The sequence below is a fragment of the Thamnophis elegans genome, chromosome 1, assembly GCF_009769535.1.
Source record: "Thamnophis elegans isolate rThaEle1 chromosome 1, rThaEle1.pri, whole genome shotgun sequence".
In the NCBI taxonomy this organism is placed as follows: domain Eukaryota; kingdom Metazoa; phylum Chordata; class Lepidosauria; order Squamata; family Colubridae; genus Thamnophis; species Thamnophis elegans.
Window position 1 is genome coordinate 141,588,359 of NC_045541.1, and position 15,749 is coordinate 141,604,107.

The 15,749-nt window shown below is 37.9% G+C and overlaps 1 protein-coding gene across 1 annotated transcript in view; it reads left to right on the plus strand.

Annotated features, from left to right (window-relative positions):
• The window catches only part of UNC79 (unc-79 homolog, NALCN channel complex subunit), a 132,418-nt gene that overhangs the window by 31,972 nt on the left and 84,697 nt on the right, over positions 1–15,749 (plus strand). The window contains 9 exon segments of the mRNA XM_032230213.1: positions 1,472–1,512; positions 4,334–4,362; positions 6,795–7,024; positions 7,257–7,428; positions 8,754–8,984; positions 9,434–9,624; positions 12,472–12,595; positions 13,617–13,757; positions 15,380–15,604. Coding sequence (XP_032086104.1) covers positions 1,472–1,512; positions 4,334–4,362; positions 6,795–7,024; positions 7,257–7,428; positions 8,754–8,984; positions 9,434–9,624; positions 12,472–12,595; positions 13,617–13,757; positions 15,380–15,604 — 1,384 coding nt within the window.

The following is a 15,749-nucleotide window of genomic DNA, read 5'->3' on the forward strand; positions in this document are numbered from 1 at the left end:
TAACAGAATGAGCTCCCATTACTTGTCCCAGCTTCTGCCAACCTAGCAGTTTGAAAGCATGTAAATACAAGTAGAAAAATAGGAATCACCTTTTGTGGGAAGATAACAGCGTTCTGTGCGCCTTTGGAGTTTAGTCATGCTGGTCACATGACTTCAGAGATGTCTTCGGACAGCCCTGGCTCTTCGGCTTTGAAACGGAGATGAGCACCGCCCCCTAGAGTTGAGAACAACTAGCACATATGTGTGAGGGGAACCTTTACCTTTAAGTGGCATTAGAAGTCTACAACTCAAAAAGGGTGAAGAAAGGGAGAGGGGAGAAGTGACCTTTCTACGTACTTTAAGGTTTGGCCCTTCCTGCTGTTGCCTTCAGCTTATCCCTTATTTAGCACTGTTATATTCCCTGAAGGAATTCAATCTTGGTAAGAAAAAAATGAATCCTGTTCATTTTATATAGCATTAAATTGTAATGTAAGGCCATGTATTCCCCCTTCATTTGTTTTTTCTTAAGTAAATACAATTTCTCACTGTTACAGTATTTGTTTTAATTAGATACTCAGAATGGAACTCATATTATTTTATTAAAATAGCAGTATTAAGAATGAAATTTAACCCAGGGTTGTTCATTAAGTGGAGAAAATACATTATTTTTTGGCCTGTTTTAAAATCCAATTGTTATCAAAATTGGAAGTATGTGGCCACCAATTCCTGGACATGTGGATCAGAAGGTATGATTTTGGGCTGCTGTTTTATCATTGCTTTAGCATTCTAACGATGCCACTTGCAAAGGATTACTAAAAAATGTTTTAATTTTATAAAAGTCTCCTTTGTGTTGACATAATCCGTGCTTTAAATCTAAAGCAAAAATAATTAATTTGGAAAGTAGGCCAAGCTTTATACAGGGATGAGGTATTTGACACTTAGAGATACTTATTCTCTTTTTTAGTATTTTATCTTTTTGCCAAATAGATTTTTTCCCTCTGTATATTTTGGTATCTTCTAAATTAGAGTGTTCTTTTTAACATAAAAAAAAATAGGCAGGCAGACTTGGAATAAATGAATGACAAAGAGGCTAAAGTTGTCCAGCTGCCAGCTGCCGTTTTAGAAGTAAAAATAAAACTTGGATCTTAATTAGGTGTCTGGGAGCTTTTCCCTTCATGTATGTTTAATGGAGGTTCCATTAATTGGGGAATTAATTTTAGGCAATGTCTCCCATAAAGTCTTCTCTCTCTCTTCATTCTCCCAGGCGTGTAAAACAGCTTTTCAGAAGTGTAAGATTAGCAGAAGTAGAAGAACTAATTGGTGGAAGTCTTCCAATCTTTCCCCTTCAACTTGTAGAAATACCTGCAGGAATTCTTCTCAGAGAATTCTTAGTCCACATACATAATCATTATATTGAAAACGTGGCTGTTTCATTGAAGGGATATAGATGACATCACAGTCCATTCTAATTCTTTTTCTTTTTTCTTTTAAGGGATCACAGTGAATGGTTGGTTGATGTTCTTTTACCACAAGGTAAGACTGAATTTAACACCAGAGAAAGTAATATTCACAGTATGGATATTGTGGGTATTGTGGATTTATAAATAGTAATATTTATAAAATAATGGACTTGTGAAATGCTATAAGGATATTCAAAGGGCATTCATAGTTGGATGGAAGGTCTTTGCATGTACAAAATCTCAGGTTCAGTTTCTTCCATTTTCAGCTCAACAATCAAATAATGGTGAAAACAATTTCATCATTCTTAGAATGTAAGAGGTTTATCATCATCTTTGGTGCAGGCAAACCTGGGGTAAATGGACATACAATCTGAAATAAAATAGTTTTCTAGTTACTATTTCAGGATTATTCTTTAAGAGGTGATGTTATTCTTGCAAATCTAAGACCCTTTCTCTCAATAAATAGAAGCTGAACTTAATCAGATTCATGATGTTTAGTAGGATATAATGCCCATTGGTTTTAGGGCTAATGCCATGGTGAACCATCACAATATATCTGATTTTTAGTCAGACATAATGATGTTGGATTGGACAACCTGTGGCCCTCTAGATGTTGCTACACTCCCAGAATCCCTCACAATTATTCCAATGGTTGAGAAGTGAAACAACATTTGCACATCCTGTGTTTGCTGAAAGATTTAAAAAAAGAAGGGAATCCTTGCTTCAGACCTTCCAATTTATAAATGGATGTCCAGGATGATACAGTCACACATTTGGTAGCTTTAACACTCCTTTATATATACCTGTAGATAGTAATGGAAAGGGCTTAACAGTTTTTTTTTCATATCTCTGCTATTTATCAGTGTTCATCAGGTATTTGCTGTTAAATTCAGGAGGGAAATAAGCATTTTTTTGGTATTGAACTTTCAATGAAACTGAACTGCCTGCCTTTGTTAAGGAGGATTGTGAAGGGAATAGCAAGCCCAGGTCACCCTTGATTTATAACCATTTATTATCAACCATTTGAAATTACAATTGCACTGAAAAAATGACTTATGACTGGTCCTTGCACTTATGGCCATTGCAGCACACAGTGAAAATATAGGCACTTGGCAATGGGCACATATTTACAACTGGTTGCAACATCCTAGAGTCATGTGATTACTATTTGCAACCTTCCTAGCTGGCTTCTGTCAAGCAAAGTCAATGGAGGAAGCTGGATTTGCTAAACAATCCTGTGATGCACTCCCAGTGATTCACTTAACAACTGAGGCAAAAAAAGTCATAAAATTGGACACAATTCACTTAGCAGCAACAGAAATTCTGGTATACTTTGTAAGTCAAGGGCTACCTTTACTGAAATTGTTCAAGCATATTATTTTAACAATTTCAATCAATCAATTTCTGTCAAGCAAAGTCAATGGAGGAAGCTGGATTTGCTAAACAATCCTGTGATGCACTCCCAGTGATTCACTTAACAACTGAGGCAAAAAAAGTCATAAAATTGGACACAATTCACTTAGCAGCAACAGAAATTCTGGTATAATTTGTAAGTCAAGGGCTACCTTTACTGAAATTGTTCAAGCATATTATTTTAACAATTTCAATCAATCAATTTCTGTCAAGCAAAGTCAATGGAGGAAGCTGGATTTGCTAAACAATCCTGTGATGCACTCCCAGTGATTCACTTAACAACTGAGGCAAAAAAAGTCATAAAATTGGACACAATTCACTTAGTAGCAACAGAAATTCTGGTATAATTTGTAAGTCAAGGGCTACCTTTACTGAAATTGTTCAAGCATATTATTTTAACAATTTCAATCAATCAATTTCTAACAAACAATCAAACATACAGTATACTAAAATTGTTCAAGCAAATTGTTCAAGGGGTATGTAATTTTTCTTTTTGAAATTGGATTAGATTGAGGCAATATTTTTTAAAAGAATGATAAGAGTAAAAATTTATTCACTGAGTTTATAAATACATAAAAAGGCAACATCTTTGTTTTCACTTTTAGTTTTAGAATACATATATTAATATACTTTTATCTAGGATTATATATGTAAGACTAACAGAGGAGTTTTATGTAATACGTTTTTAAAAAGTTTGAATAGTGTTCTTACTGCCAATGTCCAGGCAGTTTCTGAAATGTCCTGAGTAGAATACATTTTCACCAGAAATGTATTTTGCTCAATTGTAGATTATCTTCTCCTGCCAAATCCAATGTTATTCACTATTTCTAAAACTTTCGCTTGTAATCCATGATTGCACACCTTCTTTGTATGAATATTTTAGCCTCCAAGCTTAGAAATTGAATGGGTTTATGCAAAAATGTCTGCTATGCAGGTCAGAATCCAATACTGTGCCTAGGCCTGGCCTACTGTTAGACTGTGTTAGTTATCTCAGGCAGCATATATTAGGAAATAATATCACAGTACTGACAGACAAACTTGTAGGTGTCATTTAACAAGTTCTGTAACCTCTAAATTAGGAAGCATTGTGTAAGGAAGATTTAACTGCCAGTTTAGTTGACTTTTGGGCATAGAATGGGAAGAGTAATTATCTTGCTTTAGTTTCTAACAATAAAGATATTGTGGGCTAGTCCAAACTAGTTCCAGGAAAGTGAGAAATGGGCAAGATTTGCCTTGTTTTGAATGGTAGAAGGTGGAAGATTTGAGCCATGAAGGAAAACGATTCACTCTCTGTAACATACATCCATACCATATAATAGTTTAATGTAAATGTGTTTCTAATCTGCTTCTATATAAGGTACTGAATAACCCAATAAGATCCAGAAGCCAGAGACCTATGTTTTACTGGATACTCTTATCATATTACACCTGGTGGCAAAGTAATCATAACTCTCTTGATTTTAATTTTCCTTCCCTTATAGCTGAAATTTCTGCTATATGTCAAAAGAAGGTAAGGTAGAAGTGCATGTCTAATGAGATACAACTCAGCTTGTTGTTGTTGTTGTTGTTTGGTTTCTGGCTTCATCTCATCATCACATGCTGTATTAAAGTCTTTCTGTGAAAATCATCTTATCTTGCTGACATATCTTGAAATTGTTCTGATTATTATGTGTTGACATTCGGCCTACAATTCTAAGAGCTATTGTACTAGCTAGCTATTGTACTCAGTTCTAGGCTACATAAACAGAGGGATAGAATCAAGATTATGTGAAGTGTTAATACCACTTTATAATGCCCTAGTAAGACCACACTTGGAATATTGCATTCAGTTTTGGTTGCCACAATGTAGAAAAGATGTGGAGACTCTAGAAAGAGTGCAGAGAAGAGCAACAAAGATGAATAGGGGACTGGAGACTAAAACATATGAAGAACGGTTGCAGGAAGTGGGTATGTCTAGTTTAATGAAAAGAAGGACTAGGGGAGACATGATAGCAGTGTTCCAATATCTCAGGGGCTGCCACAAAGAAGAGGGAGTCAAACTATTCTCCAAGGCATCTGAGTGTAGAACAAGAAGCAATGGGTAGAAACTAATCAAGGAGAGAAGCAACTTAGAACTGAGGAGAAATTTCCTGACAGTTAGAACAATTAATCAGTGGAACAGCTTGCCTCCAGAAGTTGTGAATGCCCCAGCACTGGAAGTCTTTAAGAAGATGTTGGATTGTCATTTGTCTGGAATGGTATAAGGTTTCCTGCCTAGGCAGGGGGTTGGACTAGAAGACCTCCAAGGTCCCTTCCAACTCTGTTATTGTATTGTATTGTATTGTATTACTACATTGTCTGGTTAAGTATGAACATGGTTCATATAAAATTGCTAAACCAGGAAGCCTGTTGAAGTGGATAGAGATGGCAAAGGTACTTTAGGGGAGCGGCAAAACAAAGATATCTTCTGAAAGGAAGAATGCTATGTTATTTCACTTCTAGGTGGAAATTTCCCCCAAAGAAGATTATTTGTTCAGTCTGAAATATTGTGATTGTCCTCTATGAGTAAGGTAGAGATCCTGGTGATGGGCAAAGCAATAGCAAGAGAATTTCACAATTGTAAAGAAAGAGTAGAATCTTGTAGCATCAAGATTCATCAAGATAAAAGGACTTCCATCTTGCTTCATTTTTCTTTTTTTGTCTTTTGTCACATTGTGCAAAGATGAGAAGGTTTTTTTAAAGATCTAGATCAAGGCTGTCAAATCCCATCCCATTGGCCAGATGTGCTCATGCCCAGTTTAGCGAAGGGGGAAAAAGTCCCAATATGTCATGTGACACTGCCATGACACCCCTAACTAATTTTTTTTAATGGTAGTAAAATTATATACCAAGAACTGAATATCCAAATATCATGGTCTTCCTCTGTCTCGCAAAAATTCTTCAATAGTTGTGAGTGATTGATGATTTACTGCAAAACATAATATCTCCACAGTATATTTATCTTATATTATTATGGGTGGCGGTTAATGTAAGAATAGTATTCTGCATACATTCAGAATGTGGGTCTTGAACAAAGGCACAGGTAAAGCACCTGTTCAAAATTTCTTCACAAAACAGTACAGCCACCAAATATCTAACAGAAAAATGACCATTATCTTTAGTCTGAACGATTTCAGAAGCTAAAAATGTCTGCATGTCCTCAGAAACTTTATTTGGAGCTTTTGACCAGTTTTCTACAGTCAGCTGCACAAAGCCTGCAGTAGTTCCACAGGAATTGCCAGACAAAGTTTCAAGGTCACACAGGTACCCTGTTTGAGGTGAACCAAGCCATTATTTATAGGCTTAATCTGGAACAGTATAGAGGACTAAATACTGGTACTGGGAGCTTGGTTTTCCATTGTTGAATAGGGTAACAGTTTAGAATCTAGTTCAGGTAGTCCTCAACCTATAACCATTTATTTAGAAACTATTCAAAGTTACAACAGCACTAAAAAAAAGTGACTGTTTTTCACATGACCATTATAGTATCCCGGTGGTCTTGTTATCCCAATTTGGACAGTTGGCAACTGGCATGTATTGATGATAGTTGTAGTGTCCCAGGAGCATGTGTTCACCTTTTGCGACCTTCTGACAAGCAAAGTCAATGGGGAAGCCAGACTAACTTAACAACCATGTGACTACTTAACATATGCAGTGATTCACTTAACAACTGTGGTAAGAAAAATTGTAAAATGAGGCAAAGCTCACTGAACAACTATCTTGCTTAGCAATGGAAATTTGGGGCTATATTGTGGTCATATGTCAAGGATTACCTGTAGCTCACATCTGAACTCTGCATTTCCCCACCCTCTAAGTATCTCAGCTTTTCAACCCAATCCAAGGTAGTATTTTAAATGTAAATTTCTATGACTGTCAGCTAGTTGAGTTTTTCTTCTATATCATATTTATTTTGTTTTTTTGCAGAATTGCAGCTCACATGTTAGGAGGGCTGTTGTGACATGTTTCTCTGCTGGATGCTGTGGTCGCCATGGTAACAGGCCAGTGCGTTACTGCAAAAGATGCCACTCAAATCATCACAGCAGTGAAGTCGGGGCAACAGCAGAGACCCACCTTTATCAGACATCACCACCGCCTATCAATACCCGTGAATGTGGTGCTGAGGAATTAGTCTGTACGGTGGAAGCTGTCATTAGGTAACCTTCACCAGCTTAATTAATATAGCCAAATGTTTCTTTCTGCCCTCCATCCTCTGTCCCATTATTGCAATCTTTCCCAATTGGTATCATCAAGATTAAACCCACAATGCCCAATCAGATTCATCCATGGTTCCAGTCCAAGAAGCCACACTGCCTGACATTGAAACGTTAGTACGGTGAACTCATGTACAGGTTTTGGAGTTAATCATAGGTGTTCTTCATCTTTTAGCCTTCTGAAAGAGGCTGAATTCCATGCTGAACAAAGAGAGTATGAACTCAATCGCAGGAGGCAGCTGGGCCTGTCTTCCTCTCATCATTCTTTGGACAACACAGATTTTGATAACAAAGATGATGACAAGCATGATCAGCGGCTTCTGAGCCAATTTGGAATCTGGTTCCTGGTAGGTGTTCTTTCCTCTCTTCCTTAAGATTCAAATTTTGGGGGAATTATTAGAGGCATTACAGAGATTAAAACAGACTTTCCAAATATGGTACCTTCCAGTTACCCTGGACTTTAACCCCATCATCCATAGCCAGTCTTCTCAATATCTATTACTGTCTGGAGATTATGTGAGTTGAAGGGCAACACATCTGTAGAATTGAGACTAGGGTTCAGTGAATACAGAAAGTCCGTGGCTTCTGATGTTTGTTTTCCTAATATGAGGGGATGACAGAATATTGTTCTTCTTCCCATTTGGTTTGAAAGCATAATATCTGGAGAAGGTCTCTTTATAAACAGCTTTGACAGGCTATAGGATTATAAACTAGAATAAAATGTAAATAATTTGGGGAGTGATGACTCTAGGGGGAATACAAATAAGTAAACCACCCCCAAGCACTTACATGTGAGGAATTCCGTCCATATAAACTAAAAGCAAACAAATATGACTAGCTTTGTAGTGTTGTGTGAATGCAGTTGCTCCCCTCCTTAGTTATTGTTACGGGTTTAGACTCTTTCTCAGTGCAGTGCTTCTTATTTTGGTTTTATGTATTGGGTGAAAATATGGGTCAATATAGTCTCTTATACTTACAAGTTTAGTTCAGTCTTCTCATCTTTGAATTCTCTTTTTATAATACCCCAACTAAAGAACATTTCTGGAGGACTCAAAAGCTTTTCTGTCACCCCACCCCCCAAATACTTAGTTAATCAAAAGTCCTTCAAGATAGCATCAATGGCAATCTCTTAACAATGGCAAGTGATGCTTAGATTGATTCCTGAATATGTAGTGTGCTTAGCTGAAGTAGGAATGTGAGAAGCATACCTTTTTATCAGACATGTTCCTTAATAATCAGGATAAAAATCTCTTAAATGGCTCCTTAAAGGAGATGGTATTAAACCAAAGAACAAGTAAGAGATGGTCAAAAGGATTATAATCTGTGCTGAATGTAGATGGAAATAAGATAACTTTGTCTGCAGTTGATCACTTTGGAATATTGCGCCAGGATCTGTTAGAAACGGAATCTGAATCTCATTTTGAACCTTAGTTTTCATTTTTAATAGAGAAGTGCCAATTAGAACAAATACACACTAGCAGTTGCATACTATTTCATTATTTATGTTTATTGCTTTCCCAATGTTTTTGGCTGAGCTTGATAGTAGTAGCATAGTCTGCCCCCCTGGGTTTTTGTGCCTTTGTTAGTCAAACTACCTGAAAGCACACTTGTTTCTTGTTTTTCCCAAATTTGCAAAAGATAAAGAGAAAAATTGAAAACATTTTGTTTGCAGGTTAGCCTCTGCACCCCTAGCGAGAACACTCCAACAGAGAGTTTGGCTCGGCTTGTCAGCATGGTTTTCCAGTGGTTCCACTCCACGGCATATATGATGGATGATGAAGTTGGCAGCCTAGTGGAGAAACTCAAACCCCAATTTGTCACTAAATGGCTGAAAACGGTGTGCGATGTTAGATTTGATGTCATGGTGATGTGCCTTCTTCCTAAACCAATGGAGTTTGCAAGGGTAAGAATTATAGTTCTTGATTTATAGCAGTGTCACAGAGAAACATATTTAGATCCATAAGTAATGGACATTCCTAACAGGCTTAAATTACAGGGTTTAATATTTTGAGTGTCTGTTGTACACAAAAGGAAAATGTAGTGCCTTTTGAGCCAAGGTGGCGCAGTGGTTAAATGCAGCACTGCAGGCTACTGCTAGATCAGCAGTTCAGCGGTTTAAATCCCACCGGCTCAGGGTTGACTCAGCCTTCCATCCTTCCGAGGTGGGTAAAATGAGGACCCAGATTGTTGGGGGCAATATGCTGACTCTCTGTAAACCGCTTAGAGAGGCCTGAAAGGCCTATGAAGCGGTATATAAGTCTACTGCTATTGCTGCTATTTTGCCTTCAGTACTATATAACTTACTATATGACATTTAATACACCTTTCCCCCCCCCTTGGCAATGTCCTCAGGTAGGTGGATATTGGGATAAATCATGTAGCACTGTGACACAATTAAAGGAAGGTCTGAACCGGATCCTCTGCTTAATTCCATACAATGTAATCAATCAACCTGTGTGGGACTGTATTATGCCAGAATGGCTGGAAGCCATCAGGACTGAAGTGCCAGACAATCAACTGAAGGAATTCAGGGAAGTATTAAGGTAAGTGGAACAATATGCAGTCTTTTTAATTCTTGTTGGAGGACTTGAAGCTTATATATTAGTCATCTTTCAGACAGTAATCCAAGCCTTACATATAAAAACTGCAACTTTATAAATGGAATGTCAGACATGAAATATGTCCTGTAACATATATGAAATTTCAAGCCCTTGGAGAAAATGCAGTTGCTTTTCCCACAAGTATCAGATGGATTGGACCCAAAGTTTGAATTGCAAGAAAGCACTTTCAAATTCTAAACCTCTTGAGATGCCTCCTTAGGCAATGGTTTGATTACAATGATTCAGGTCTTGGAGGCCCATGAATGTTATTTAGGAACTTATAGGTTGAACATTAGTTGTTGATATTGATATATCAATAAAATTCCAAGTTGCAGAAGAGCAACCTACAATCATAATTTTCTGTGGTATTGTTAATTTGAATTTTTTAAGAAAGGTGGACAGCCAAAAACTTGCAGCAATCGATGTATCACACTTTGATTGTGATTATAGAGAGAGATGCTGACATATATTTACTTCAGTTGAATTTGAATTCCTTCCAATTTTATTATCAGTTCAGAATGGTTTATACATGTAATACAAAAATAAAAGCATCCATAAATTATATAATTACATTACTTTCTAAAGAGTGAATTAGAAAACTGTTAAACTTCCTAATGATCAGGAATATACACTATTGTAGCTTATAGGACTGACGTCCTTTCCCACTAGAGATATTTGAGCAAAGATGGGAAGTCATGAACAGAAATGCTGTAATTATCTATTATGTGCACTGATCAAAGTTTGGATTAAAAGAGAATCAAAAATTGAGATTCGAAGGCATTCTTCATACTTTCATATATGTCAAACTTTTTCGTTGTCCAGTTTATGCTTCTCATAATCTTATTTCTTTTCAACATTCCATAGGAATATTTGCTCTTTTTATGACCACCAATTGGCCTAGTCTAATTTGGAATTTACTCCAGTAAAAACTACTGCTATAGGACGTAGAACCTTTACATAAATATAATATTTTCCTGATCAGATGTCTGATGAAGCAAAATCTCACTTAAGCCAAAAGCCTGCCTAAAATAAGCAGTATAGCTATGTATGACATGGTATGAATGGAATATAAGACATTTGTTTACTTTATATAATGTATTACAGAATTTCAGCCTTAAATGCAGAGTCTATTTTATAAAGTTCCAAAGTTTCCAAATGTGCACAATGTTTAAAAATAAATAAAAAATATAGTGTGTTTAAAAATAAATAAATAAAAATTATAGTGTGTTATTTGAAACCAAAGTTTGGGGCTTGAAATGGGGTTGCTTTGATCTCAGACTTCTAGAATTTTTAGACTAGCTTTCCTGAATCAGAGCAGGGTCCTTCAGATTCAAAACATTTGAAATTTGAAATGTTTTACAAACAGCTGGTTTCAAATAATACACCAATTACCATGTTTCCCTGAAAATATGACATGTCCTGATAATAAGGCCCAGCCACATTTTTCGGATGGGCAAAAATGTAAGCCCTCCCCTGAAAATAAGCCCCCTAGACACCCCCCTCCAGCCAAGCAGAGTGCCACTCACCGACCTAGCGGTATCCCGAAGGCGCCAAGCCGCAGGAACAGGGTGGGATTGGCAAAGGCTCGCGCTACTTGGTGCCTTTGGGATACCGCTAGGTCAGTGAGTGGTGCTGTGCCCAGCTGGAGAGCGGGGTTGCCTGGCGGTTGCTCTCTTGCGAGCGAGTTCCCAAATCGGTCGAATGGCTGTGTTGCGCTGTCACAGCAGCACTACACAGTAGCCATGAGGTGACCATGCTCATGAGCAGTCTCTCGGCAACCCCCCTTTCCACCTGGGCACAGCACCATTCACTGATCTAGGGTATCACCAAGCTGCATGAATGCCTGTTCACTGCCCTCCAACTCCTGCAGCTTGGTGCCTTCAGAATGCCCCTAGGTCAATAAATGGGGCTCTGCATGGCTGGAGAGGGGGGTTGCATGAGCGGCTTTTCCGCTCCCCGCTTGCGTGCCTCCCAGGCCTCATGATTCCCTTGCCTAACTTCCTGCAGAGCCAGGGCATCGCCGCTGCTGCTGCTGCCCAATGCTGCCGCATGGCTTTTTCTGCAGCTTCCAAAGCACAGAGGTAGGATGCCGAGTCTTCCGGAAGTTGCCACTCTGGGAATATGCTCTATGATTGTACACTCTGGGAGTATCCTTTGCCAGCAGCCAGCCCACAAGCATAGAGCGTACCCCCAGAGCAGCCGCTGCCAAAAGACTCGGCTGCGGATCTCGAGTTTGGAAGCCGGAGTATAGGTTATGCTCGGAGTGCTGCCACTGCAGTGGCACCATGGCCTTGCAGGGAGATCTGGACCAGGCATGGTGAGGTTGGGAGGCACACCAGCTGGGGATGGAACAGACGCCTGTGCAACCTCCCTTTCCAGCCAGGCAGAGCACCATGCACTGACCTAAGGGTATCCCGAATGCACCAAGCCGGAGGAGCTGGTGGGAGGGCAGACCACCACGCAGCTTAGCGCCTTTGGGATATCACTGGGTCAGTGAGTGGTGCTTTGCCCGGCTGTAAAGGGGGGTTGCTGGGTGGCTGCTCGTGAACATGGTCACCTCATTGGTGGTGTATTGCGCTGCTGCAACAGCGCAATACAGCTGTTTGCCCCTGAGGCTATGCCTCACTCTTTGGGCGCCTGCTCAATAAGACCCTGTCTTATTTTCAGGGAAACACAGTAATAATTAGAATTGTTTGAGTGTTGTTTTTAAATTTGTGGACAGCCTTTGCTCTTTTGGGCAGCCGTTTTAAAAGAACTTGCTATTCAATCTTTTGTCTTTGTGTATTGCAGTAAAATGTTTGATATAGAGCTATGCCCACTCCCTTTTTCTATGGAGGAAATGTTTGGCTTCATAAGCTGTCGATTCACAGGATATCCGTCCTCTGTACAAGAACAAGCTCTACTCTGGCTTCATGTGAGTGCTGCTATAACTCTGATCAAATCATTCTATGGAAGCACACTCCAGTGTATTGATAGGACATAGTTCCCAGATAGTATTGACTGTGTGCATCAACAAAATTTTAATATCTACTAATCCTACTAATCATTTATTATTATTTTGGCTCACTATCCCGAGCAAACATTAGATGGCTTCTATTGTTATTGTCTTGAAGCTATCTATGATCAAGATTTGTGATCTGTGAGATGCTTTCAGTGTTCAACTCATAAAATAGCTTACAGAGTCTGTACCCTTTACTTCCTTTTCCTTGCCACCTGTTATGAAGTTAATACACTCTCAATAAATCATATAGAGGCATATTATTACTGAGGCTAAGCAGATCAGCATTTGGTTGTGTCTGGTTAGAAAGCAATGTTGTCATTCTATGCATAAGTTTTGTCATGACAGAAAGATGTGTATTTAAGAAATTAAGACTTCAGTAACAATTTTAGGTGACTTGCATTAAGAGTCTCTTTGAGGACACCAACCTAAAAGCAGAAGCTGGGTTCACATATATTAAACCATTATTTGATTTGTTGAACAAATAATAAAAATTGGGTTTGCATGATTTGCTAAACCCCAAATCATAGTTTCACAATTAATATAATATATTAAGCCTAGATCAACCTCTTTATGCAAACATCATTAGTGTCATGTATACACCAACTAGGGCATGTCGAATTTTTCAACTTTCAATTTCCAAATATTAGGGGTGCTCAAAAGTTGTGGCATCCAGGTAAGTAACTACATAAATATCATAACTTTTTAACATTTTGTTTCATTTATACACATTTCAATTGATCATCACACAGATTGCAGTCCATAAATCCTACAACTACAGTTTCAACCCCCATTCTCTAGATCTTAATTTATATAGGGACTAAATTAAATGCAGGTTTTAAGTTCATTTTTCATTTTGACCTAGTTTCTAAAATATGCACTAGCACTTCAGTTTTTAGTTGAACCTGAGAACACTGTCTTCTTCTTTCTTTTTCAGGTGTTATCTGAATTAGACATTGTAGTTCCACTTCAGTTGGTAATCAGTATGTTTTCTGATGGTGTTAATTCTGTGAAAGAACTGGCAAATCAAAGAAAATCGAGAGTCAGTGAGATAACTGGGAACCTTGCAGCTCGAAGGGTAATTCATTATCAATTTCTTTTATAACAGGAGACACATTTTGCATGTATTTTTTGACTAGTCAGTAGGTGCAATCAGTGAAAGTGAAGTGTGATTAAACTAAAGACCTTTGAAATGAGCGGAGTTGAGTATCCATTTAAGCATAAGACTGACGTCGGTTACTTAACAGGACGCTCTGTTGAAGATTGCAAATTTATTCATTGTAAGTAGATGCACTTAGAGTCAGGTTCAAAGTAGGCAGGAAGCTTTTTTTTGTAGAAATGGCAGTTACATAGATTTGTGTGTGTGTGTAAAACCCACTAAATAGCAAATTTAGATCTTTGACCTGGATCAGGACATTATTAGGAGTGAAAGCTTACTCATTTGCTATCTGTTGCAGACCCAATCTAGATCACACCATTCCTTTCATATTATATGTATAGGGAGGAAATCCAATAGAGGGTATATGAATTCTGCAAATATTGCACGTAGCTTATGTGGAAGCATGAAACTGATGGGACACCTGCAGGTGTTGAAAAGTTCGGGTATGAAAAAGGATTGTTGCTCCATCAATCTTAGTTATGGTCAACTATAAAGGATTCTGAGCATTTCAGCATAACTTCAGTTGGAGGGTTGTTAAATATAAATATAAAATATATATTGAACTATATCCCCCTGGCAGGAACTAGACTTACCGGTAGCTTTTTAGAAAACACTTCCTGCTTGTTTAAACATGTTTAAACTGTGTATGCTAACCTTACAAATAGAGGTGTCCTTGGATATTTTAAACCTATATAAAATGTTTGTAGCAAAAAGGTGAACTATTTAACTCAGTAAGCTAAACAAGCAATTAAAACAATTAAACCAGCAACTGAATAGCAGAAATCAGGTTGATTCAAATGATTCAAATATTAGAGCTACAAAAATCTCTAGACTGCTAGATGGTAAAAAAGAAGTTTTATCCATTTCTTTGTTACCATCTTATGATTGTCTGGATTTTTATGGTGCAAATGTGGTCACTCCAATTAAAAAGAATGATTAATACGGGAAATTCTGGGAGTTGAACCCATAGGTCTTAAAGTTGCCAAGGTTGGACTCCCTGCATTAGAACAAAGTAAAATTTAACAGTAAAATTCTTAATTGAATAGAATTGTTTTTGCCTTGCACCAAAAAGACAATATAGAACTGCCTGGGGCAGATGCTTCATCACTATACATTCTCATGGAAGAGTACCAGGTATCTCTTAGGTCTCAGAGAGAAATACACGAGAAAAGTTGTTCCTTTAGATATGTCAAATGGAGTTTGGCTGTTAGTCACATCATTTTAGTTAAGACTTAAGGTGTACCTAATTTGTGCCATTTAACTATTCCATCAGTCATGAATGGAATAATTCAGTGGCACATAAAACAGCTAAATGGGATCTCTGAAAAATGTTTTGGAATACCATGACCAAATGATTATTAAATCATGCTTTTCTGCTTTTATGACTGTTTTATTAATAGCAGGTAACACTGTATCTTCACGCTGGGGAAAATGTGTTTTCGGCAACTTTCTATCATGAAATGAATGTATTTTCTTAAATTAAACATAGGAGCTCACCTGGAATTCTGTCTTTGTATGTTATTTTATTTGGATTCCTCTAGGTGAGCATTGCTTCCGATCCAGGACGCAGAGTTCAGCATAATACACTGAGTCCATTCCCAAGTCCGTTTCAGAGTCCATTTCGCAGCCCCATTCACAGCCCTTTCCGCAGTCCTTTCAAAAATTTTGGATCCTCTGGAGGAGGAAGGGCCATTGACTTTGACTGTTATGATGATGAAATGAATTTGAGTTGTTTCATTCTAATGTTTGATCTCATCTTGAAGCAGGTAATAATACACATCCTGGTATTGTAAACATGGTCAATTAATACAATCCTAATATAACCACATCTTGTTTTGGAACATTTTAAAGAATATTTTAATATTTTATACAGGAGCCAATTTGCAAGCCAGAGATTTATATGCATCTAGA